The sequence below is a fragment of the Equus quagga genome, chromosome 11 (assembly GCF_021613505.1).
Source record: "Equus quagga isolate Etosha38 chromosome 11, UCLA_HA_Equagga_1.0, whole genome shotgun sequence".
Classification (NCBI taxonomy): domain Eukaryota; kingdom Metazoa; phylum Chordata; class Mammalia; order Perissodactyla; family Equidae; genus Equus; species Equus quagga.
In genome coordinates, this window is record NC_060277.1 from 68,946,568 (window position 1) to 68,972,926 (window position 26,359).

The 26,359-nt window shown below is 58.6% G+C and overlaps 1 protein-coding gene across 3 annotated transcripts in view; it reads right to left on the reverse strand.

The window, feature by feature from the left end:
- Positions 1-179: 179 nt before the first annotated feature.
- The window catches only part of SPNS2 (SPNS lysolipid transporter 2, sphingosine-1-phosphate), a 36,070-nt gene continuing 9,890 nt past the window's right edge, over positions 180-26,359 (reverse strand). The window contains exons 2-13 of one of the 3 annotated variants that reach the window (XM_046674973.1): positions 22,390-22,455; positions 12,388-12,524; positions 8,116-8,267; positions 7,868-7,934; positions 6,390-6,532; positions 5,965-6,117; positions 5,661-5,850; positions 5,231-5,296; positions 3,198-3,296; positions 2,946-3,109; positions 2,407-2,453; positions 1,673-1,807 (exon numbers count right to left, since the gene is read on the reverse strand). In XM_046674973.1, coding sequence (XP_046530929.1) covers positions 2,411-2,453; positions 2,946-3,109; positions 3,198-3,296; positions 5,231-5,296; positions 5,661-5,850; positions 5,965-6,117; positions 6,390-6,532; positions 7,868-7,934; positions 8,116-8,267; positions 12,388-12,524; positions 22,390-22,455 — 1,280 coding nt within the window. In that variant the 3' untranslated portion in view covers positions 1,673-1,807; positions 2,407-2,410. Of the gene's footprint in view, positions 1,808-2,406; positions 2,568-2,945; positions 3,110-3,197; positions 3,297-5,230; positions 5,297-5,660; positions 5,851-5,964; positions 6,118-6,389; positions 6,533-7,867; positions 7,935-8,115; positions 8,268-12,387; positions 12,525-22,389; positions 22,456-26,359 lie in introns of those variants that run through there. The other 2 variants (XM_046674972.1, XM_046674971.1) reach the window with 2 other exon arrangements.

Sequence of the window (26,359 nt, forward strand, 5' to 3'; positions counted from 1 at the left end):
ACCCTGCCTCTGCTCTCTGGCCGGCACACACTTGACCTGTGTGGAGCTGGGACCTTGGCTCCGGGCAGTGTGGGCCAGGGCTCATGTTCAGGTGGGTCGCCCACATTGGCTGGGCGCACGTGTGACCACTCCTCATGTCCCCCCATCCCCGGGCTGCTTTGCTGTGGGAGCCACCAGGGCATGATTTAAATAGGTTTATTTACAAGAGGAGTCTATTTGGTTTCTCTCTTAAGATTCTGAGATTCACAATCAGCAGCTCTAAAAAATAAAGGAGCAGTTTGGCTTCCGGAAGGAAGAGGAGGCAACACTTGGACCTGGTTCTTGTACAACAAGAAAACATCGCTGGGGCCCCAGTTGAGGCTGGGGTGGGAGTGGAGGCCAGGCTGGTCTTCGGGGGATACCTCCCCCAGCCCACCCCCTTGTTAGGCCCCCAGGGTGCCCCAGAGCTCGGCGGGGAGTGGGTATTCCACTAGCTTACATACCACTGAAGCCACGCCAGCCACTAACTATGGGGCAAAGCATTGTCTAAGCTGGCTCTCAGGGTTTCCTACTGGCCGCAGGGGCCCCCAGACCAGAACCACCGTGATTCCAGCACATTGCAGAGAGGGAGTGGAGCAGGGAGGCTAGGATAAGCTCTGCCAGGGGACAGGGGTCTGGTGTGAAGTTAGCAGCTGCTCTCTGGTGTGGTGCTGAGGATGAGCATGGGGCGGTCAGAGGCTGGGGGAGTGGTGGGCTGTGTGGAAATATGCGTGAGAGCAACAGCAGCCAACGTTTGGTTGGAGGTGGCTCTGGGGTGTTGGCCTCGCCCGGTGGGCCTCAACCTCCACCAGGCTATTCCCTGGGACAGGAAGCTGGGTGGATGGCTGCTTCCTCTGGCAGCCAGCACCCTGGCTACTGCCCTATGGATTCTGGGAATAGTCCCCTGGGCTCTGCTCCTGGAAAGGGCCCGGCCTGGGGGCAGGAGGTGGTTCTTGGCTTCTGTGGGGGGAGTCAGGGAGGAGATGGACAGCAGAAATGCTGCAAGGGCTGGAAGGAGCCCTGTAGGAGTGGGCAGCCCCCAAGGATCTCAAAGCCTGGGGGTACAGGTGGTATGTAGCTGCCACCAGGGCCTTCACCCCTGGTGATGCCAGCTCCCTGTTGGGATGGTCCCCACTTGGGAGACCTCCAAGCAGACAGCTAGCTCAAGGCAGTGGAGACAGATGTCCTCCAGAGTGACCAGCCAGGCTGGGAAGTGCCCAGTGACTTGAGTGCCCACCTCTGCCAGGTTGAGTCCAATGTCCCCAAGGTCAGAGGCCCAGCTGAAAGGCTGTGGTCCTCGCACAGCAGGCCTTTCGGGGAGCCTCAGAGCCTGAAATGCCACTCTAAGGCCTGGGCCACCTCTTCTCTGGGTGGCCCAGGAGCTGGTAGGTCTTCTAAGCTGTAGACGGTGCCATGCCTGGCAAGCTGCGTGGGAAAGTCCAGCCCCCTGGCCCCGCAGTCCGGTGAGGGCAGGGACTTGCCCAGGATCACATAAGCTGGTGTCAGGCCAGGCTCTCCCCACGCACCCACTAGGGGCCGTCTTCTCCCTGGGCCCCTGGGGCCGGGAGTCTGTCCAAGCATGTGGCTCCAGCACTGACAGCCTTCCAGGTTAGTTGAGGACACAGCCTCTTCTTGGAGCCACGGCCACTCAGGAGTCCCAGACCAAAGAGGGCCAGTGGCCCGCTGTGGGTCACACAGAAAGCTTTGGGACAGCCCAGCAGGGCCAGGATGCCATAGGACACCTCCCAGACTAGGTGAGAGCAATGGTTCTTCATTATCCCAGTGGCACCTGGAGGGAGAGGGTTAGAGGTCAGAGGTGGGCCTTTGGGAGGGGCCATTCCAGCTTCCCTCTTTTCATTATTTTCCTTGCTGTTTGGAGAAACAGGCCTTTCTCTAGGCTCTGGGGGCATGAAAGGGTGTAGGTCTACTGGGGCCGGGGTATGGGGGCAGTGACCTTGGGTCTCACACTGCTGGGAAGCTACAGCCCCCAGAGGCCAGGCCCAGAGGAAGGTCAAGGAAGGAGCTGGCCCCTGGCACCTCCAGGAGGAATCAGGAGACAGAATCCGGGACAGCAGGCAGTTCTGGCCAGCCCCGGCCCTGACCTATGCCCCCAGCCCTTCTGAGGAAGGAAGGGGGAGCTGATTTACTGGAAGAGGGAGCCTGCCCCCTCCCATGGATCCACCAGTCAGTTGGGCAACATTTCAGGAGGAAGACCAAACCCAGGACTGGTGGGATGTGCTAAGGCAGGAGGTGACTCAGGAGGAGCTGCTCCTACTTTCAGAACATGCCCCAAGCGCTGTGCTGTGCTCCCTCTCCCCCGGCCCTGGCCCTTCCCTCCCACAGGGAGGCCCAGCCCCAGCCCCCCACCCATGGCCCACTCACACTCACCGCCTCAGACTTTCATGGATGCGGGCGGCATCACCAGCTGGTTCACCCTGGGGGAGAGACGGGCGGGGGTCAAGGTGGCAGATCAGCGGGGGCCCGGCCCGGGCACTGCTCTGGCGCATCGCATCACGGGGGCTGGCTGACAGGACGTGCTGGGCAGGGACCTCGTCAGGCCCAGGGGGAGGTGGGAGAGCCCAGGGGTGGGGAGAAGAGAAAGAGAGACAGGAGTCAAGAGGAGAGGAGAAAGAAGTCAGAAAATGAGAGGAAAAGGAAGAAGAGGGGGTCCCAGCTCTGAAAACCATTAACTGCAGAGAAAGACCCAGGCCCAGAACCGCCAGGCACAGCCCGGCCACCGAGGGCTCCCAGCCACCGCTGCGTGTGTGACGGAGCCTGTGAGCCGGAGGCGGCGTCACAAGGACAGGAAGCCGTGGGGGCCGGGCAGGGACCCCTTCGGCCAGGTGACCCACCCACTTCACCCTGGAACCACCCCAGGCGGAAGCTGTCACGGCCGAGGCGGCAGGCCCTCCCCCACCCCCACTCACTGCTGCTCAGCCTTGGCCCGGTCACTGAGGAAGAAGAGAGCAGTGGCGAGGAAGAACATGCCACCCAGGACCACGACGAAGGGGCAGAGCATGAGGGCATAGCCCAGACTCAGGAACTCCCAGAGCGGGGAGTCCTTGGTGCTCTGGCGGATCAGGTCGGAGATCTGTGAGGATTGTGGGTGACCATCAGGGCGGGGCCACCTCCCGAAGCCCGTCACCCACCTCAGCCTCTCCCGCCCCCAGGGTACTCACAAAGCCGATGAGGTAGGGGCTTCCGGCATCCCCCAGCAGGTGGGAGGTGAAGCTCTGCAGGGCCACTGCGGTGGCCCTTCTTGTGGGAATGACCACATACTGCAGAAGAGGCGGCAGGTCAGAGGCCACAGGAGCCAGGTGCCCCCACCTGGCCTCATCCCTGGGGTCACCACGCTCTGAAGCCCCCATACCCTCAGACTCAGTCTGCCCTGGTGTCTTGACCCCTCCGTCTCCTGGGCCCTTCCCTCCTCGCGCCCCTCCCTCCAGCCAGGCCCTCTGCTCTCCAACTCGTGGGACCACGTGCCTCAGGGGCTGCGCTTGGCTCTTGGTGGGGAGCCAAGCACAGTGGTCAAGGGAAACTGAGGCCCAGAGGCGGACATTCCTCAGGGATCACACAGGGAGTCAGGCACTGCAGGGACCAGAACCCCAAGGGTCTCTCGCCCTCATCTCCTCGCTGCTAAAGACCCATCTTGGTCCCCCCTCCATGAGGACCTGGCAAGGCCTAGGTTGGCCTGGGCTGAGGGACTGGGGGAGGAGCAGGACCCTGCCTGGAAGAGCCTCCACTTTACCCATGGGCACCCCCAGCACCGAAAGCCGGGAGCTGCTGGGCCCCAGGAACCCCGCTCAGACCAAGGAGGCCTGACTCACAGGGGCAGCACCTCCAAAGTGGGGCAGGCTAAGGTCAGCAGAGGGGCAGTGGGACAGGCAGCAGCCAGCTCCGTGGGGGGGCCCTGTGTAGGCCCCTGGGCCCGAGCTCCAGCTGCCTCATCTAGGCAGAGTTCCAGGCCCTGTGGACAGTCTGTGAGAGCAGCCAGTGCCCACTGGGCACCCCAGGATGGGTTGGGGCGGGGAGACCTGGATCTGATGGGACTGTGTGACCCCATTTCCAAGAATAATTAGCCGCTCGGTTGTGACACTTATTAAAATGGGACATGGTTTCCCTGGGACCCAAACCTGTCAGCAGCTGGGGCTGCCCCTGGCTGAGGGGAGGCGGAGGAGGGGCTCCTGCTCATTGCCAAGGGCACTTGATTCAGACAGACTCATCCCTCCCTTCACTCAGGGCATGTGCGGGGCCCCCCACCCCACCTGGCTCCATGCTCAGGTACAGAGCTGTGTCAGATCCCCCCACCTGTCCCCACCCATGGCCTGGTGGGGCAGAGAGATATGCAGGGAAGCTGGGTGGGGCAAGGCAGGCTTCCCGGAGGAGAGGACCAGCAGAGGCCCTAGCCAGGCAGATTCTGATCTCTTGAGCTGTCCCTTATGGAGGCACCCTCTCGTCCTGAGGGCCAACCCATGAGGAGTCCTTCCTCCCCGGCCCCAGAGCCTGCCTGGCAGCTCCCAGACACTCTCCCTAACGCAGGTGCTCTGTACTCCCTTCCCCCAATCCTCTCCTGACCCTGACTTTGCAGGATCCCCAAGGACAGGGCCCCGTGTCACTCCCCCCAACCCCCCCAGACTGCTGAAGTTATCAGGGCCACAGCCCCCTCCCGGTTCCTCCCAGGCTGCGCCCGTCTCTGCCCAGGGACATGAGCCCCTGCTGCGCTCAGACGGCCCTTTGTCCCTGGCCGGCTGGTCTGCAGCCCATTGTTGACCCTGTGAAGACAGCCTCTGTCCACCCAGCCCCAGCCGCAGGCACCCAGCAGGCGCCCTGGGACCCAGGCTGAGCTGGGAGGGCAGGGTCCATGGCAGCTCAGACGCTGGGGGAGGAGCACTGGCAGGCAGCACCACCTCCGTGCCAGCCTGGCACTGCCAGCCTCCGGGCCACAAACCTGAGCGTCCAGACATCCCCCTCCCCGCCCCATCCTCACATCCATCCCTCCTGCCAGCTCAACCCTCAGATTTCAGATGCAGACCCCAAAACCTCTGATCCCCTCCCTGCCTCCAGGCTCACCTTCCCAGAATGCCTTCCTCCCCCCCCACTCCCACCCCAACCCCCGCCCTGCCAGCTTTCCTGCCTCTTCACCCACCCTCCCCAGCTGACCCAAGAGGTCAAGAGGCCTGGGTCAGCACGAGGCAACCTTGGCCTGCCTCACCATCAGGATGTCCGCAGTGATGGCCCAGTTAGAAAATAGCAGCGTCTCCCCGACGAAGATACAGATCTGTCCAGGAGAGACCAGAGCGACCGTTAGGGAGCCCTCCACCCACCAGTGGCTCCGGGCTGCTCTTTGAACCCTGGGTGCTGGCAGGGAGCCCCCAAAACCCTCCCACCTCTCTGTGGGGCCGCTCTCCTGGCAGTAGGCCCATGAGGAATTTGTGGATTATCTACAGACTTCAAGCCATGCCCACAGCCCTGAAGGACCCCCAGAGCCCTGGACAGGCCCTGCACAAAGCAGGGGCAGGCAGAGGACTGGAGCCTCCCACAGGGAGGGAGGGCCCCACGAGTCAGACTGTGTTTCCTGTTCCAGAGCCTCCTGGGCCAGGCCCAGCTCCCCCCACCACCCTCACACCCTCCACTGCACTCACATAGGCCCCCACAATGCTGCTTTTGGCGGCCACGAAGATAAGGCAGATGAAGATGGCAGAGCCCAGCATGCCCACAGCACACACTAGCGGGTCAGCCCGCTGGGTCCGCAGGCGGCACCAGCGCGTGGCTCCTGCCCCCGTGACCACACCCAGAAAGCCCGTAAAGCAAGTGATGGCTCCAAAGATGAGGCTGTGGGACAGAGGACGCAGAGCACAGGTTGGTGGCTGCCAAGGCTGGGGCAGAGGGGCTGGCGCTCTCGTCCAGCATCCCTTGCCACCCACCCCGCCCCCTGCCGTGCCCCACCTGTCCTTGGCCCCACAGGGTGGGCTGCTGCACGTCTCTGCCATCTTCTGCACGACTTGGGCGCGGTGCAGGTAGAGCGGGATCCACATGCCCAGGGCCCCTGTGGCGAAGGACACGGCCGACGTGGCCAGGGAGGAGAAGACGTAGCTGCGGCTGGGGAGAGGCCGAGGCGGCGACACTTAACCCAGGGTCGGGACCCAGGAGGCAGCCTTTTCTCCCCGACTCCTTCTGGGCTCTGGGGGTGAGGGCTCAGCCCTCAGGAATAATAAACGCAAGTGGCCAGGATGTCAATCCCAGCACTGTGGGCAGTGGAGACAGCGGGAGGTCTGGCCGAGGGTGCTGGGTGGGCCACCATGCTGGGGAATGGGTCCTCTCATCTCAGCACCCCTCCCTCCTCCCACCAGACCCCTCCCAGCAGCACTCACTTCCGGATCAGGGCCTTCATGTCTCGGAGCCACGAGGTCCGTGCCTTGAGCTGCCCCCCGAGCTGGTCGGCATGGCCTCTCTTAGTGGCCGGGACCAGGACAAGGATGAGTGTTCCTGTGATCATGCCCAGGATGGGGGACACCTGGCAAGGCAGGGAGCACCAGGTTAGGACACCAGTGCCCAGTCGGTCCTGTCTCTTCTGCACCAGGAGGGGGGCGTAGGCAAACCAGGCCTTCTCTGGCTCCGAGCGCCTCCTCTGGGCTGGTGTCTGCTCAGCCTTCCTGACTGGGCTGCTGAGAAAAGCCACCTGGGGATGAAGTCAGCAAAAAAGTCTTGGGGGCTCAAAATGAACTGTCCAGACCAGGGGCAAGATAGGAAGAGAGACTGAAGACAGAAAGGAGGGATGGATGGTCAGATGGACGGAGAAGGGAGGACAGATCGCTGGAGAGATGGACAGAGAAACAGACAGATGGATGGAAGGATGGATGGATAGATGGATGATGGGTGGAAAGAAAGGAAGACAGATAGATGGACAGACATATGGAAAGATGACTAGGAGAGGAGGAGAAAGAGTTCCTGGGGACAGGGAGCCAGATACCAGCCCTGCCCACATCCCTGGGTCGGGAAAAGTTCCCCAGGCTGGCTCCTCACCCTGGGGGGCACTGGGAGGGGACTGGCTGGGCATGAATCTTCCAGCTAACATATCAAGTAGGATATCCTTTGGGAGGGGCCCATATGGGCCCCAGGAGAACACAGGCTGAGGGGCCCCTTCAGGTCTTCCCTGTGTCCAGCCCAGGGTTGAGAACAGACTCTCCACGGCCCCACGCCTCTCCCCACATGGAAGGAGGATATCTTGGCAGCCTGGATTCTGATATACCCACTCCTCCCTGCCCCCCGTTCATGAGAACAGGGAGATCTGCCCCCACCCCCACCAGGCCAGGGAGCCCAGGGGCTCGAGAATTCCTCTCCATTCACCCCCCAACCAGAAATTCCACGGAGGCTGCTTCCTTCCTGCTTTTGAGGAAAAAACACTTTGTCTTAAGCTTCCTCTCCTCCGGGAGACTGGGGATCTCTGTTTCCTCTGATTGCACTGTCCTGGGGTCTTGGCAGACTTGCCTCGAATCCTCCTGCGGGACGGGAAGTGGCTCCAGACCCTGGGGGCCCCCACACAGAGGTTTGGTCTCAGTCTCACCCCAGCACATTGCCAGGGCTCGAAGCAGGAAGTGCCATCGTGGACCTGGAATTTCCTGACATGGTGGGAGAGTCCTCCGTCCTCTCCGACTGGGGGCCCTGGGGGTGGTGGGGCTGAGTCTGGCTCCCCTCACAGCTGGGCCCCGACACCTCAATGTGGACTAATCTAGAAAAGCCCAGGCCCGAGAGTTGGGAAGCCTGGAGGCGGAGGCCTGCATCCTAGCCCGGGCTGTGTCCCTGGATCTCTGAGTGACTCTGGGTAAGGACTGGTCTGGGGTGTCCTTACCCGCAGGGCCCAGTGCCAGTCTCCAGCCGCCTGCTTCACGCTGGAGCCAGTGATGTAGCCCAGGCCACTGCAGAGAAGATGGCACAGTCAGGCGGGGATGGGCGGGCGCAGAGGATGCCCACCGGCCGCCCGCCCCCAGCCCCTAGCCAGCCAGGGAGCTGACCACCTGCATGCTTCGGTCACAGAGGGCCGGACCTCAGGGAGAGGGGGTGGTCAGAAGTCCGAGTGGACCCTGCCCGGATCCTCACCTGCCCAGCGGGATGGCAAAGTAGAAGACAGACAGCATGAGCGTGCGCGTGTTCTTGGTGAAGAGGTCGCCGATGATGGTGGGTGCGATGGTGGAGTAGCTCGCCTCGCCGATGCCCACCAGCCCCCGAGACAGGACCAGCAGCCAGAAGTGCTGTGGGGAGGGGCGGAAGATGCTGGGGGACCGTCCTACTCTTCTGTCTGCTCGTCCTTGGTCCCCACTTTGCTCCTCACCCCTGCAGTGTCCAGGAGCCAGGGGAGACGATGGAGCCCAACCCCTGCCTTCGCAAAGACTACATCCCTAAGCCACTCTGGGCCTCAGTTTCCCCCTCTGTATAGCGGATTTGATAGAGTTCGGTTGGCCCAGTGCTGGGATGGGACTGCACTTTCACAGGCTGAGAGTTATAAGGACGGCCCAGACAGATCCCCCTCTGTCCCCATAAGCATGTGGGGCATAGGCCTGTGTCTCCACTGCCTCTCCCCAATTGGGAGACCCCCTCTCTGGGTTCTGGCCCCAGCTCGGGGACCTCAAGTCACCCCTCACTTTGCCTGCCACCCCTGGGCAGGGCAGCTGGGCTGACTCTGCCAGCACGGAGGACGGTGTGAGAGGGGAGTGGGCAGGGCAGCCCAGTGGGCTCAGTGCCCCCTCCCCGATACACACATCAAAGAGGAAAGCCCAGCTGAGCCAGGAAGGGTGGGGCAGTGCCAGCTGCCCGTGGTGCTACCCCTTTGATGTGGACCCGGCCCCTCTGTGCCCCCAGCTGCCCAGGGCCTGAGAACCCAGCCTGGTCATCTTTCCCCGGCCCCACCCTGACCACCCATCCGGCCAGCATCGCCCACATGCAGCCCCCCTCAGGGTCTCCCTGTTTCCCTCTCTGCATCTGCACATCTCTTTCCCGGCCCTCTCTCTGCATCACTGGCCCTGCCCATCCATCTCTGTGCCCCTCATTTCTGAGGCTCCTTCACTCACTCTCTCCCTCTCCGAGTCTTCCCCTGGCCCCTTGCCTCTGCTTTTCCTGGGAATCATCTGCCCACAGCCTTTACCTATTTTGCTGTTGGGTTGTTTGTCTTTCTTGTATTGATTTCTGTTAGTTTTTTATCTATCATGTGTATTGATCTTTTATTATATATGACACAAATATTTTCCGTCATCTTTCCTCCCGCTTTGTTTATGGGTGGTTTCACCGAACAGAAGCTTTATGTGGTGCTGTTTAATTTGATGCTGTCCAATCTTAATGGGTTCTGGACTATTCATGTCTTATTCAGGAAGTCTACTCCATCCCAAAATGGTAAAAATATTCTTTAATATTTTTTTTCTGCTTTTTCTCCCCAAATCCCCCAAGTACATAGTTATATATTTTAGTTGTGGGTCCTTATAGTTGTTCTTTAATATTTTATGGTTGTTATATTTGAGAGAGAGAGAGAATGGGAGCAGTTTCCTCAGTCATCCTCCTCGGTAAAGAGCAGATGAGACCTCTTTGATGGGGATCCTGTTGATGCCCCGCCCCCCCCAGGAACCCGCCGTGTCGTGTGTTGGTGTGAACCCGTCTCTACCTCTGCATGCATGTACCACGTGTGAACATACATACATGTACCAGTGAACCACACTTAGTGTCTTCTGTGTGCTTTTAAAAAATGAACATGAAAGGGACCGTTCTGTGCATCTGATCCCACATTTTTGCTGTTTTCCCCCATTCTTATCTTTTGGAAACCGATTTATCCTGGTTAATATAGCTCTAGTTCATCCTTTTGCTGTCAAGAATCCCATAGTGTGAATACATCCCGTTTGACCTGGGTATTCCCCAGTCATGGTCCTTTAGACTGCTTCCCTTTGTTTCTATTACAATTCTGCAACAGACATCCTTGTATGCACATGTCACTTCATGTCCACGAGTTGGAGTTTCTCTCTTGGGTACATACCTCGAAGTACAAGGCTGGGCTGTACACAGACTTTTACAAATCCTGCCATTTTGCTCTTCAAAGAGGCCCCACCAATTTACACTCCCACCAGCAGCTTTAATAACACTTGATATCGTCAGCCTTAATTGTCACCAATCTGCTGGGTGTGAACCGGTATCTCACTGTTGTTTTAATTTGCACGAGCCTGATTACTCCAGAGGCAGAGTGCCATCTTTTCCTGCGTTTATCGCCCACTTGGGCATCTTCTCCTGGAATTGCCTGTCCCTGTAATTTGCCCATTTTTCTACTGGATTATTTGTCTTACTTGTCTTTTTCTTGTTGACGTACAGTTCTAGATTTTTACAGTTTGCTTTTTACTTTACTTTCGCCTATCTGGAATTTACTCTGAAGGATGATTTGAAATACAGACTAAACTTTATTTTCACTCCAGATGGATAGTGAGTTCCCCCAAAACCATTTATCTGAGATGCAACTTTCCTCCCGCACCAGCTCCCATGGAAAAGAGGACTCCGTCGCATGGATCCCTTGGTTTCGGTTAGAACAGCCAGATTGTGATGACAGATACGGCAAGTTCCCTTTCACTGTTATTTTTCACCATGTTCTTGGCTGTTCCTGGGCTTTTTGTCTGCCAAATTAGCTTCAGAATCATGTTGCCAAGGTCCGCAAAAACCCCCGTGGGACTCAGATTGTGCTAGCAATGAACGTATGGATAAATTAGGGGTGATCTGTCTGCTTCTCCCCCCACCTCTCCCTCCCTTCCACGCACCCAGAGCGGGGCCTAGCCCTGGCGTCATGGTCCTGACCTCACTGGCCAATCCCAGAGGTTGGATGACCAGGAACCTGGCCAGGGGCAGAACAACGGGGCCCTAGAGGCCTCTGGTCCAGGCTCCATTTTCGACTGTGGCCGCAGGCTCCACCTGACATGCTGGGCCTGGAGCCTACCTGGGCCTGACCCTCCTCTGTGCAGCTGCCCCGGGAAGCAAAGTGGTACCGCCCAAACCTGCCCATTCTCTCTGCCCTCGCCTCCAACCTCTTCTCGATCAATGTAAACCTGACCTACCGTTCCCTTCTGCAGCCTCTTCCAGAGTCCAGCACTGCCCTCAGGAGCAAGCCCAGGCCCCCCAAACTGGCATTCGAGGTTCCCACGACCTGGTGCCTGCCTCCTTTCCAGCCAAAACCCTCTCTGCCTCGTTCTCGCAACCCTCTCCCAATTCTCCATCCATGAGTGTGCTCCCTGTGCCCATGCTATCTTCACCAAAAGGCCTAATCTCCCTGTCCTGCTTGCTCAACCCAAATGCTGCCTCCTCCAGGAAGCCTTCCCTGACCACATGAATTTCCAGAGACTGCGCTCTTCAGTGAGGACTTTCAGCACTTTGCTCATCCTGAAGGTCTGAGCATGGGAGCTCCTGTCACATCTTCCCACTCCCAGCCTGGGTGCTCCCAAAGACAGGGCTGAGGTCTCCTCCTTTGTCCCCTAAGCTGAAAGCTCCATGAGGACAGATCCTGGTCCTCCCTCCTTCTTCTATCTCCCTTTACAGTTGTCATCTTGTGATTGTCCTTCCTCTGCTTGAACACCCCTAGTTATGGGAAACTCACTACCTCACAAAGCAACATATCTCCTCTTTGGAAGAAAGAACAGAAATAATGATTTATTGAACACCTGTCATGTTCCAGGGTCTGGGCATTCATTAGCTCAGTTATTTCTCACAACAAACCTTCAAGCTGAGAAGCATTATCCCCATATTAAAGATGAGGAAACTGAGGCTCAGAGAGGTTAAGTAAGTTTCTCCAGATCACAAAGCTTAGTAGGCAACAGAGTTGGGATATTCAAACTCAGAACTGTGGGAACAAAGTAAGAAACATCTTCCTCGTGTTGAACTGATGTTTGCCTCCCTAGAACTCTGACCCTAGGAGTTAGCTGGTGGTCAGTCAAAGAGCAAACTGTGAGGCCCAGAGAAGAGTAGTGACTTACCTAGGGTCACACAGCAAGATGAAGGCAGAGCCAGGACTAGAACCCAAGGGTCCTGACTCCTTGGCAGACTCGCTCCCCCTATTCCTTGCATCCTCCCCAAATCAGAGGCAGCTCAGAAAGAGTCAGGATACCACACAGGGCTGTGAATCCCTCAGGTCAGGCTGACATGGGGAAGGCCCTGTCTGCAGGGCCAGTTTGCAAAAGTACCCAAACACCCCCTCATCCCACTGCGCTTGGAAGACACTGTCTGGGGTTCGAACCAAGGGGCTGGAACCCACGACCCAGACTATGGCAGGTCAATCAGGCTAGCCACCCCCTGGGGGAAGCAGGCCACGCAGAGGGGCTGGGCAGGGCTGCTGGGCGGAAGCGGGGCAGGCCTCACCTGCTGGGGGATGAAGGAGCTGGAGAAGGTGACAGCCGACCAGAAGAAAATGCCGCAGCTGAGGATCACCTTCCTGTTGAAGCGGTCACCCAGGTACCCGAAGAGGGGGGCGGCCACCATGAAGCTACAGATGAACACTGTGCAGGGAGAGGCGAGCTGAGGGCCGCGCGGGGTCCCCGTGGCCCAGCCCGCCTGCCCCTACCGCTCAGCTCGCGGCCAAGTGCCTCTGAGACAAAGCCCGGCCTGGGCCAGGGCCTGAGGAAGCAGCCCCAGAGAGGGCGGCCTCGGCCCGCCTGGGCCCCGGGGAGGCGGGACGGCCCCATCCTCTTCCATTCATGTCCACGTGCTGCCCAGCGCCGGGTGAGCCCTTGGGGTCCTCTGAAAACAGTAAAGATTTATTCTCTGAACGGTTTCTACGTGCCAGGAGCTGTGTTAGAGGCTCACCACGCAGCGTCTTGTGTGCCCCTCCAACCCCATCCCACCGCACAGACGGGGAGACGAGCTCAGAGAATAATGACCCCCTGCCTGTCTGCCTCCAGGACCAGCGTTCCTTATACTTATACACCACACTGCTCCCCTTGTTATACTTGGGAAAGAGGTTCAGAGAGGTGAAGGGATCTGCCCAAGGTCACACAGCAAATCGGGGCAGAACTGGGCCTAGAAGCCCAGGTCTCGTACCTGCCAGATCACACGACCACCCTCAATCCCAGCAGGCTGCAGACGTTTCCTGACATTCGGAAACATTGTCATTTGTTCATTCATTCATTCATCCATTCAACAAAACAGACAAAAATTCCTGCCCTCTCTGGACTTTTGTTCTAATGAGGAGGAACAGAAAATAAAATAAAAGTACGGTATGTCAGATGGTAACAAGTGACAGCAGAGTAAAAGAGCAGAAACAGAAGATAGGAAAGGTGTGTGTGAGAGAGAGAAAGCAGATGTTACAATTTTAAATAGAAGGGTCAGAGAAGGTGACATTTCAGCAAAGACCTGGAGGAGGTGAGGAAAAAAATCATGCAAATATTACACCAAGAACAGCAAGTGCAAAGGCCCTGGGGCGGGAGCGTGCTTAGAATATTTGAGGAACAATAAAGAGGCCAGAGTGGCTGGAGCAGAGGGACCGAGGGGGAGAGGCCAGCTGGGGTAAGGACCGTGACCCACTGCGATGACTGTGGCTTCAACGGGCGAGAAAGGAAAACACCAGAGGATGCTGAGCAGAGAGTGATATGACCTGGTTTTGTTCTTCGGGAACAGGAGAGCAGCAGTCTTAGAGGACTCCGGGGGGGTGACACTGCCTGTGATGGGAGGGGCCTTGGGGTCCCAGGTGGGGTGAGGAGGCCAGCAAGGCAGGGTAGGCCCTAGATCATGCAGCGAGGCAGCCCCCCACTGCTCCCCCTAAAAGCCAGTCCCACAGCTGACAGGCAGATGGCCAGACAAAGGCGGGGGCGGGCAGACAAGGCGGGCAGACAAGGTGGCCAGTTGGCCGGCCTCTGACCGCCAGGCTGAAGCGTGCCTGGGCTCTGCGGCTCCCGTGCAGACCTGGGTCCCCAGGGAGGAGGACCAGGGAGGGGAGGCAGGAGGGAAGGAGGAGAGCAAGGCGGAGAGACGGCTGGGCTGCAGAAACGTGACTGCCCCTCTCTCATCCTAGTGGGCAGGACAGTGAGCATGTGTGGGTGCCAGGGGAACCTGCTAATCCCAACTCTGTGTGACGGGGGCCTCGGGGAGAGCCAGCGTGGAGGTACGTGTACCTGGGCACCAGAGACACCCCGCCTGGGCTCGAAGTCAGCTCTGCTCCTTCCCAGCTGGGTGACCTCAGGCAGGTCAACAACCTCTCTGTGCCTCCGTTCAGTGGTGTGCTGATAAATGTTTAACAACTGGCTCTCTGAACAAGTGGAGAGAGGAAGCCCTGATGTGTAGTGTTTGTAGTGTTTGCCAGTCTTCATGGGGTAAATGCTCCCAGCGCGGCTGATCCCATGTGACGTCACTGCTCAGAGTCGGGAAGCGATGAGCAGTTGCACGGCATTGTGTGTGCAGTATTTCTACCACACAGATACAGCAGACGTAAACCACCTTAGGAACTAGAGCATAGTAAAACATGGTGAAATGATTACAGGGTGATGACTTTTAAGTATTTATTACGTTTGTTTTAATATAAATTGTTTCATGTTAAGTTTACATAGTTTAGTTTTTTGTCTGTTTTTGTTTTTTGGTGAGGAAGATTGGCCCTGAGCTAACATCTGCTGCCAGTCTTCCTCTTTCTTTTTTTTTTCTCCCCAAAGCCCCAGCACATGGTTGTATATCCCAGTTGTAAGTCGTTCTAGCTCCTCTGTGTGGGACACTACCTCAGCGTGGCCTGATGAGCGGTGTCATGTCCGTGCCCAGGATCCGAACCGGTGAACCCTGGGCCGCCAAAGCAGAGCGTGGGAACTCAACCACTGGGCCGTGGGGCCGGCCCCCATAGCTTAGTTTTTAATAATGGTTGTGTTTGACAACCCGCTCACACGATTCCTGAAAATTGAACAGTCAACTCTCAGGAGCCAGCCTGAGCCAACGCGGCCACTTCCTCGTCTGCAAAATGAAGATGAAAATATCAGCTCGCAGGTGCTGTGACCGCTGGGTGGGGTAAAGCTTACGAGGCGCCTCGTGCCCTGCCCTGCCCTGCCCGAGGGGACTGCCTCCAGCAACACGGGGCCCTTGTTCAGATTAGTCAAGGCAAACATCATTTCCTCATATCTAGAGAAAGACTTTTTCCTGCTGGGCCTGCCTCCCAGGGCCTGCCTGAGATCAGATAGGAATATGGACAGGAAAGAGATGTCAGCCTCATCAGGACTTACAGGAGGAGGAAGAATTGTTCCCTCTGTGCCCGTCTGTGCTAGGTGGCGAGTGGGCAGAAAGAATCAGAGTAGGAATTGCTCCCTGTCTGGCCAGGGCACAAATCCCATCCTTGAGTTGCCCAGTTCCCTAAAATGCCAGGGAACAAGCAAGGAGGGTCAACTCCTGCCAGAATAGTGAAGGGAGACTTGATGGAGGTGGTGAAGTCAGAGCTGGGTATTGAAGGATGCATAGGAGTTTACCATGACAATAATACTTAAATCCAAGACTATGTACTAAAATATAAATTACGGATCCTATAAGCAATACTATATAATGGTTAATGAGGCATAATGCTTATTGTTAATAATACCTGCAGTTATCATCGATGGAGCACTTATTACAGGCAAGGCCCAGGGATGCGCCCTGGACATAAGCACAGATTACCTCATTCGAGTCTCATTCCTTCTCTTCATCTTACAGGGGAGACAACAGAGGCTGAAAGAAGTGATGTCACACAGCTAGTGTGTGGCTGAGCGAGAATTTAAACCCCAATTTGTCTGACTGCAGAGCCCTTGCTCTAAATCACGCTACGGACTGCCAGGCTGGGAAGATGGAAGGTCCCAGCTGATGTCCCCAAGGTCAGGGAGAGTTCAGGGTCTGTCAATAGCCAAAAGCGCCGGGCTGCAGCACGGGAAGGCTCTGGAGGAAGCAGCAGGAGACAGGCCGTGGGGGGACACTGGGGTCCAGGCACTAGGACCCGGTGTGGCCTTTAGTTAGGGGCCGTGGAGAGCCCCAGCATGTTCTGTTCTCGCCCTCCAAAGGGGAGCCCTGGAAAATCCCCACTGTGTGGGTGGAGAGGAGCCAAAGGAGGGGACCCAGGCCTTGGCCAGCCCTCGGCCATCCTGGCGCATCCCCACCCTCCTGCCCGCAGGAGAGCAGGAGGGCGGCCCCCCCGGCCCCTCCCCTGGTGGTCTGCCGGCTCATTTGGGTGGGCAGAGGCATCCAGACCATAGCTGGGCCCCTGTCGAAGGGGTCACGCCCCGACCGCACCGCCAGGCCCCAGCCTGCTGCAGGTTGCGTTTCACCGTGTCTGTCCCCCTGACAGCCGGGGCCACTGAGAGCTGGAGGAACCTGCCCAAGAGGACACAGCGAGTCGGGCAAGGATGCTATGAACCACGGCCTGTCCCTCAGTGCCTCCCCCGTGGGGACAAGGGAGTCCAGGGTCAAGAGGGAGACACGCTCCATCCTCACAGACCTCCCCCTGCTTGGGGCAGATGAGAGAGGACCTCTCCTGGACCTCAGGGATGCCCCAGGCAGTGCAGGGGCCTGAACACGACCAGGGTAGGGACAAGAGGGACAATGTTCCTGGCAGAAGGAACAGCACAGGCAAAGGCCTGGATGTGTGAACTCTGTCCTAGATGGGGCGCAGAGGCTTATCCCACCAGCCGGCAGCCAGTAGATCTCTGGAAATACAGACCGGCGGGCTAGAAGCTTCCCGGGCCACCATGCCCCTACCCCGCAGTCTTTGTTCACTGGAGGAGAGCTTTCTGGGCAGCCCAGCTGCCCCACCCTGCTCTCGGCGGGTGGTGGCGTTCCCAGCACCTCCCGCACGAGGACATCCTGTGGCCGGGGTGTGGGGAAGCCCTGGTCAGCTCACGTGTGCTGAGCCCACAGGTCTGGACAATGGAGCTGCAGGCAGGGAGCCAGGGCGGGGGGGCAGGGCCATGGACAGACGGCGGGTGGGGGTGGAGAACCTGGGCCGGAGCCTCCCTCCCTCCGTGAGACTGGCGATGCCCCTCTGCGTAGGGCTGGCGGGAGGTCCTCTGCGCCACAGGGCTTGGCTGACAGCCCTAAGGTGCTGCCCACTCTCATGGCAGTCCCAGGGCTCGGTGTGCCGGCCAAAGGCCGTCTCCCCTAGGGGCGCACAGAGGGGCCAGCGCCCAGAAGCTCAGAACAACCCCGACCGAGGGCTCTGCGCCTTGGCAGGCAGCCCAGGACCCCCCCATCTGGGGCTTTTGCGCCCAGAGGGGGTCCTGGAGCAGCACCGGGTGAGGTCTGAGCTGGGGGAGCCCTGGGTCCCACACTGTGGCCTTGGAGGCCACATCCAGCCCCCACCTCGGCCTGAGCTGAACCAGGGCTATTTTTACCAAGTCCAGATCCGGCCGACCTATTATTTGGAGAAGACTTGCCATCCTCCACATCCTGTGGGCAGGGAGGGTGCTCAGGCAGGCGTGGGCCAGGCGGGGGTCAGGTTCTGCCTGGGTACCCTCCCTGCCCACAGGATGTGGAGGATGGCAGCCCAGGCCAGCAAGGATGATGGGAGCACCCAGCACAGCCTGGCCCCGTGGGCGCCTGAAAGGCCGGCAGACTTCCTGCAGGAAGAATGGGAGCTGCCTCCTCCACCCCCGCTCAGGATGTACACCCTGGGTTGGCCCATCAGGCCTCAGGGAAAGAGGGGTTCTTGGACCCCCTTTCCAATAGTAGGGCCTGTGGGGAGAGTCACAGGGGCTGCCCGGCTTTGCCTTCAGAACCCGAGTCTTTGCCGAAGCAGGAGGATGTTGCTGGACAGGCCGAAGTGGAGAGGCGAGCAAGGCCAGAAGGAGACTCGGCCCCAAGCAGAGGCACTGTCTGGTTTCAGTCTGAGCTGGCTCTTCCTCTGTCCCCACTCTCCCTTCCCACCCCCGATCCTGGCACTTCCTCATGACCCCAAACCCCAGCCCCGAGCTGCCTTCCAGCCTCCTCTGCCACCCATTCCCCCACGCAGCCCCAGAGTGAACATCCTGATGTACATATCTTATAGGGACCTGCCCTGCTTCACAACCTTCTGTGGCTCCCCACTGCCCCAAGACAAAACCCAGATGCCTCTCACCATCAAATCCTGACTACTGTGCAGCGTCCTCTCACTGATTCTCCCACACTCCAGCCCACAGCCCATGAACCACAAGTCACCAGGGCCAGGCCTTCAGCCTCGCTTTCCCTTTCCCTAACCTGCACATATGCCGATTTCCTTGCATCCATCTTCTAATTTGCTTTTCCTCTCTTCAATCTAGTCTAATTAAGTCATCTAATTATTACTTTTTTTTTTTTGGTGAGGAAGATTCACCCTGAACTAACACCTGTGCCAATCTTCCTCTATTTTGTATATGGGATGCTGCCACAGCATGGCTTCATGAGTGATGTGTAGGTCCGTGCCCAGTATCAGAACCGCGAACCCTAGGCCACTGGAAGTGGAGCACACGAACTTCACCACTATGTCATCTGGCTGCCCCAACAGATTTTTTAATTTTAATACTTACATTTTTCACTTCTAGGATTTTGAATTTAGGTCTCTTAAACACCTCCCTGTTCTTTTTTAGTAATGTGCTATTCTAGCTCATAAATTCTATTCTTTCCTCTTGAGCTTTGAAAATTAAGCATACCCAATATCAAGTCCCTGTAAGATAAGTCTATTCTCTGCAGTTCTTCAGAAGTCAGTTTTCCTATCTTTTCTGGCCTGGTTGACTCCGTCCCACAAAGGTGGGCTTTCTTGTGTGCTCTGCTCATTTTGAACTTGAGTCTGTCTTCCGTGGCACTTGTCATCTGTGTCCCATGCAGGCCCCGGGTCATGAAGGCAGGAATTGGCGTCCATGTCCCATGCAGGCCCCGGGTCATGAAGGTGTCCCTAAGGAGCAGTTTTGGACTTGCCTCTGCTGGGGTCCCTGGAAGCAGAGGCCTGCAGCAAAGGGGTGGCCATCGCAGGCCCGAGCAGAGCAGGAGCTAGACTAAGCTGTCTGCAGAAAGCCAGAGCCGGGAAGGAGATGTCCTTTCATGGATGGAAAATCCGCCCACTGAGGGCACATCTTGAAATCAGGGAGCTTGCTCTGGGCTCTGGGTGGAAACTGAGTCACCCAGGCAACACCAGAACCCTAGCCGGCACTGCCCAGTCCTCAGAGCAAAGAAACCCCCGAGCTTGGAGACTGGGCTGGGCTAGTGACAATTTGATAAATCTGGGTGATGGCCACGTGGAGATTCTCTCTCTACTTTTTATGTGTATTTAAATTTTTTCATTAAAATGTTTACATTAAAAATACTGCAACCAGCGTTTAAGACATATGCTGGTCCCCGAAGTCTATCGTTTGGCTTCAATATTAGGTCCTGTTTTCCTGTTTTTGAGTTCAACTTTTTGCTTCTGGCACCTGAAAATTTCCCTGCTAGCTTTAGCTTTCAAGCTCAGCTATGTAATTTAAATGTTTTCTTGGCATATTCTATCCAGCTTGGAGGGAGAAAGAGAGCTACTCACATCTACTGACAAACTGCAAGTCCTTTCTCCTGGACGAACTCCAACTCATCCTTCAAAACCCCACTCAAATTTCCCCTCCTCGGGGAACTCTTCTCCACCTGCCACCAGGCAGAGCTGGGTGCACACTTGCTGCCATCCCCCGGGGCTACCCCTGTGCCTGGGTGTGAACGGGATATGTTTTCTGTCCCCATTGATAGAGGAAGTCTACCTGAGTGCAAAGACTGAGTCTGTGGCCAAGCCCAGCACAGGGCCTGCCAACAGGAGGTTCGGCAGCAGCTGCCCCTTTAGGTGTAGGCTGTGGGGGCCCCTGAATTCCCAAAACAGCACAACCCAAGAGCTGTCCTTCTGCTGTGGGCTTCCGCAGAGGCTAAGCTATGGCTGCAGCAGGGGACTCAGGTGCCAGCTCAGAGCTGGCGGCAATCTTCAAGCAGGCTGCCGAAAGTCAGCTCCCATGCTCCAGTCCCAAGGAGAGACAGGAGGGGCAGGTCTGGGCCTAACCCTCAGCCACCTCCCACCCTGTCTCATGGCCCCGCAGCCCCTGGTGCCCACAAATAAGCAGGCAACCGGCCCCACAGCCCTGGCCCTTTGATCTGGGCAAGCAGCAACACCTGGCTGGCGCCCTCCACCTGGCTCTGACCTTATCGGGGTTCGGGGAAGAGACAGGTGCCCGGGGCCCAGGCCAATTAGCTGATTTGCCCGGTTGCCCACTGAGTCACATCCCGGTCTAGCTCGCCTGGCTTCTTGGTTCAGATGGCCAAAGGGGTGAGGATACTCGGGAGCCATCTCAGTTGTGCCAGGGGTAGGTGCCAGGCCGAGGGCCATGGGGTAAGGACCAGAGGGTCTCTGAGGGTGATGGAACCCTTACCAGGGCCCAGAGGCACCCGCCCTAAGAACACTGAGATCCGGGACTCTCAGACACTGGGATGAACCTCACCAATCCCGTGGCCATCTGTGTACCTTCCCCAAGCCAAGAGGACAGCAGACACAGAGTCCTCATTCCTGTCCTGCCGCACTCTCACCATGAGGCCTTAAGCAAGTCATTTCCCCTCTCTGGACCTCTGTCCCTTCATCTGAAAGTGAAGCTGACCAAAGGGAGCTTGTAGAGGACGAATCAGACGAGACGATGCCCGTGGGCAATTTGTCCACCTCCAGCCAGGTCACCAGGGACTCCCGTGACTTCTCTCTTGGCCAAGGAGGCAGCCAGGACATGACTGAGGCAGTGCCATGACCCCCAGCCCGCCCACTCCCTCCCCACGCAGCTGCACTGGCCCTGATCACACTCAGGCAGAGCTGAGTGGAGGAGGCTGGGGCAGAGCCAGGCTCCCGATCAGTCAGCAAGGCCAAGACCAGGAGGGGATGAGGCCCGGGCTGGGTCCCCAGTGACTCAGGGGCCACGGAGGGAGGGGCTGGGCAGCTCAGCTCTCTTCTGCCCTTCCCTCACCAGCCCAGCAGCCTGCTCCCTCCCACGCTCCCAGCTGGCCTGAACCCTGTCTTGCTGGCTGCGAGCACTGGTCACCGCATTGTGTTACACAGAGCCCAGGAGGCTGGAAGGACCTGTCTCAGGCCCCGGGGCAGACTGACTTGCGCTGGCCTGGCCAAGAAGGCCCAGCAAGAGGGAAGGAGACAGGGGAGGGACTTGGGCTCACCTCCTGGGTGGAGGTGATGTCTGCAGGGGCAGGGAGCTGGCTGCCCTTAGGAGGCACTGGACCACACAGCCTCGCCTCAGTCCTAGCTCCAGCAACTCTCACGGGTTAGGGCTGAGCCCTGGAGCTATCACAGCTGCTTCTCTGAGACCCAAAGACACCATCTGGGACATGAGGACTGGCCCCAAGCCTGGCCCAGTGGCTGTGGCATTCCAGGAGGCCTGGCATTGTGCGTATTGGAATGCCACCTAGACATGTCAGGCAGGTTCCTGGACAGAGCCGCTAGCTCCACCCCTCCGTCCCCAAAGAGCATGGGCAGGGGAAGGGGTGCACAGACTGGAATGCAGACTATGGACTTTTCCCCACACACCCGACTGGGCCTCACAGCCAAACAGACCCCAGGGCCAAGGGAACCAGCCGTGCAGCAAGGTTGGGGCCGAGTCTGGACCAGACGAGCCCTGGGATGCAGCGCCGGCTCTGAGTCTCTGCCCAGGCCTGAGGGTCCTGCTGAGGGCACGACCAGCATGGCCAGAGCCAGTGGGAGGGCCGGGGAGCCAGGAGCTCAGACCCTATGTGGCCACGTAGCGGGCAGGGCAGGGACAAGGGAGACATGGACCCTGGAGGGAGGGGCAGATAGGCTGGGATAGCTGCTTAATGACCTGTCACACTGCCCAGTCCTGGGGGGCTTGGGCCCTGCCTCCCTGCCGGCCAGGGGCAGAGAGCCTCAGGCCCAGGACTAGCCCAGGGTCCAGGTTCTCAGGCTCCTCGCCTGAGTCTGGGGCCAGCTCTGGGGCGGACCAGCAGGAGTGTTCTGCTTTGACATCTAAGAGGTGGTTCCCAAGTCGATGGTAGTGGAAGGAACCAGAGGCAGGGGAGGACATGAAAACGGGGTCCCTAAGGCTCTGTCGACGTTGCCCAACTGACTGACCCAAGGAGTTCCCTTCAGCAGCCAGCCTCCGGAGGGAACCTGGGTCACCGGGCCCCGAGGAGGCCCAGCCCAAGGAAGGCTCACCTCCAAAGACCTGGGCGCTCGGCCTACACTCTCGTCTGTCTCCCACGGGCCCCTGGGCAGGCGGCTACCTGTCTTGTTTCACAAGAAGAGAAGCAGAGGCTCGGAGAAGTAGTGCATTTTGTGAGTGGCCACAGTGGGATCTGGATGCAAAGCCCGTGCTCTTTCCAGTGAGTCAGGACCAGGGAGGAGAGCAGCCGGGAATGCCCCAGCACCAGGGAGACCTGGACGGGGCAAGGGCGGGAGGCGGGCCTCACCTGACTGCAGCAGGCCGGCGTCGCGGTCCTTGACCCGGAAGTGCTGCTGGATATCCAGAAGGACGCCTGGAAGGGCAAGATAGAGGGCGCTTACTGGGGACATCTGATGTCTGGACCACCCCACCTAGGTGACGCCCGGTCCCAGCCCAGCCCTCCTTCCACCTTGCAGGGCCCAGCCCAGCCCTATCTAGAGAACTCCACCCTGCCCAGTTTAGCCAGGCCACTGGGGGCCTTGGAGGCCAAGCTTCCATCTCGCCCCACTGGGCCTCCTGTGCTCACCCTGGGGATAGGGTCCCACCCCTCCCTTGGCCACCGCAGGGGCCCGAGGCACAGACAGGCAAGTCTCCTGGGCGGTCACTCAGCCCAGTGGTCACTCAGCCCGATGGGGGAGCCCAGTCTCCTATCCGCCCACCTGGGCCTCCCGCCCACCTGTGGCCTGGCCCCGGCCTGGGTGCTGGGACCTTAACAGACATGTGCCCTGCCCCCAGGGGAGACCACCAAGCCCTCAGCCCGGAGGGCGGGAGGACAGCCACTGGAAGGTGCAGAGGAAGCCCTCTGGCCAAGGACAGGGCAGAGGGGGCTCCAGGCAACGCGCATGCCTGTTCACCTGCAGGAGCACGTGTGCACACACACGCAAACACACATGCTCACGCCACTGTCCTCAGGATGATAACCTGGACCCCCAATTTCCAGCGCAGAGCCAAGATGCAGAGGGATGCAGGCGAAGCTCCAGGCTTGCTCTACTGGGGGAACAGGACCCCTTGAGGCCACGTCTGCCCTTCTCCCAAGTCCCAGCCACCTCTGCTTTCCCATCAGGACTTTGCAAGTCAAGAGGGCAACTAGAACATCTAGAAGCCCCGGCAGCTGTGGACAGACAGAGCCATGGCCCCTGGACCCCCTCACCCCTTGCACTCCACAGGGCCCCTAAGTGAGGACAAACCCCAGCCCTGCAGGCCTCGGGGGCCCCTGCCTCAGCTTATCTCCGAGGACAGCAGGAGGCTGGGCCGCAGGCCAGAGGCCCCCTGGCCACCACACACCTGCACCGAGAAGAGCTGGGGGAGACAGGGCTTGCCTCAGCAGTGCCCCATGCAGGGGGCAGAGGAAGGGACTGGACGCTGCCTTCCGGGGACTCCCAGGGCTCTTCACGACGATGACGATGCTGTCCACATTTCAAATGACAACAGTTCGCATTACTGAACGTTAAGTGCTTTCCTGGTTTGATCCTCGCACAACCCTAGGAAGCTGGCACAATTATCCCACTGGACAGACAAGGAGACCGAGACACAGGAGGTTAAGCCGTGTGTTCAAAGTCATACAACAGGAAAGTGGGGTGAAGGGGGATCTCCACGCACTATATGGGGTCCCGTCTGGCGACCAGGGCCATAGCAGTGGGGAGACCTCTCAAGACCCAGGGCCAGAATGCTGAGCTATTTCCCAGGATGTGGGGTCAGACCGGCTTGTGTCCCAACAGCCTGACGGCCAAGAGAAGCTGGCCACCTCCTTGTTAATGCCCAAAGTGGATTTGCCATAATTACCCATAATGAAGAGGCTGTGAGAGGCCGAGTTAATGACTTAATTACCAGGGCGGGCTGTGGTCTTGCCCGGAAGGCCGAAGCCAGGGACCGGTCCTAGATCTGTGAATGGCGGAGCCACCAAGTGGAACCTGTGTGGTGCCCCGACCTGGCCTCGGAGGCCCAGAGTTCCACTGGGGCCTATGAGTGGCATGGCTGGGCCCAACCTTGAGGAGCACCCACACCCTCTTCCCAGCCCCACAGCCCCTCCCACTCCTGAAATGGCCGCTGCTCCCCTCCTGATATGTGAGTCTGATCACATCCCTCTCTCTCATAGTCACCATCACCTGTGGCTCCCGAGAGCCTCAGGGGAGGACCTAGGCCCTTCGCCAGGCCACAGGGCTGCAGGTTTGGCCCTGTGAATCCCCCCTCCAGCCACAATTCTCAGGACACCACCCCTCCTCACCATATTCCAGCCACCCCAAACTACTCATGGCCCCCCGACTACACATGCTTCCTCTTCTACAGCACAACTCTGTTGGCTCTGCTAATCCCCGCCACGCCTTCAAGACTAGTTCAGATGCCTCCTCTTCTGGGGAGTCTTCCTTGATTTCTCCCCCTCCCACCACACACCACTCAAGTCAGTTGCCCGCACGCTCTCCTGTCCCTCCTTGTTTTAGCACTTGTCACACCAGGATTAGTTAGTTCCACAGGGAAGACACACAGGGATGTGGATATGGGCTCTTTGGACCCACTGTGGCCAGGAGCTAAGAGCCACCAGTAACTGGTCCTGCTAAGTTCCAGGTCCTATGGGAAGCTCTACAGGTGGCATTTCTATCCCTGATGCCTATGCTGCTATCTATGATCATCGTCCCCATTTTACATATGAGGAAACTGAGGCTCCGAGAAGTGAAATAACTTGTCATAAGATGTCAGAGGTGAGATCTGAAATCAGGTCTGCCACCCCCAAACCAAAGCTTCTGCAGCACTGCCTCCGCGTGGTTCGCGCCCGTGCCCCAGCCCGTGGCCCGGCACACAGCCAGCCCACAGTGACTGTGGAGTGGATGCGCAGACAGACGGCCGAGTGTCCGCTTCATCCCTCACCAGACCATGAGGCCCTTGAGGGCCGGGGCCGTGGCAAGTCATCTCCAGAACAGAGAGCAGGGGCTGTCACCATTTAGGGACTGGGGAAGGATGAGTGGAGTCCGGAGGTTGCAGGAGGGTAAAAGTCTCCCGGGCCCCTGCACGGTGGGTCCCCACCCACAGCCAAGAGGAGGACATGGATCTGCAGTAACTATAGGCTCACTTTCTGGGAGGGAGGCCACACCAAAACGGTCATCGTGAAGCTGGCATGTGACCACAGCAAATCAAAACACTCCTGCTTCCTCCTTGAGGCAGATTCTAGCCACCTGACTGAACGGTCCCCATCCCATGACTCTAAGGCCCAGTGTTAGCCTCTGCCTCCAGGAAGCCTGCCTGGATCTCTTCTACTACACAGAGCTGCGAGTAAGGGGGAGGAACATTTTTCCACGACCAGCTGGGCATCCAGGGTCCCTTGGATCTCCTGGGCAGCTAGACCCCAAGACACAGGAAGCTTTGGATGACCCCACCCCGGCACCCTGTGAGCTCCAGGCCAAAGACCAGAGAGAACCATCCCAGGGAGCAGGGCCTTGTACAGGCCCTAAGGCCCTAGGTCAGGCCCTGCCTGAGACTTTCTAGGTTGTTTTCCCTCTTGTAGGTCTGGAGGGGGCTGTGGCCACAGGCGGGCGAGAGCCCGCTGACCGCTGGCACGGGAAGCGTGTGTCACAGCAGCTCGGCCGGTCGTCTCAGATTTTCCTCTGGGCTCCAGCCTGGCTTGGGCCCACACACCCCCTCCCTTCTTCACCACAGCCTTATTTTTAGCCTCTTTCCTGGAGGCTGAGGTTTGGTGGGTCACAGGACGGGACTCACGCCCAGGAGCAGCCTCCTATAGCTCAAGCCAAGCCCATTCCACCAGCCCCACCAGCCTGGGGAATGCAAGGTGGGGCTCCCATCCCAAACACAACCCCCAGGCATCCCCCAGTCATGGCTCCCAACTCAGGCTCACCAGGCAGTCACCCGAAATCCACAGCCAGAATCGCCCTCTGCCCACAGGGTCCTCCTCCCTGGGCCAAGACAACATTCTGGAACAGCAGGAACATCTGAGTTTTCTCATCCATTGACCCCAGGTACACCCCTCCCAAGCCCCTGAGGGTCTTCCCTCCCGTCCACAGCCAACTGTCCCTCTTGCTTCCCAGGGGTCTTGCCCTGGGTCAGCCCCCGGCACCAGCTTGAACTCTCGGCCTCTCCTTCCCCTCCATCTCCCACATCTCACCCACAAATGTGCTCCCACCTCTTGTCCCCGTGGGGAAAGCAATCCTGACTTGTCCCCTCTGCCAGCCGCTCTTTCTCTCTCCCCAGTTCACAGCTGAAGTTCTCAA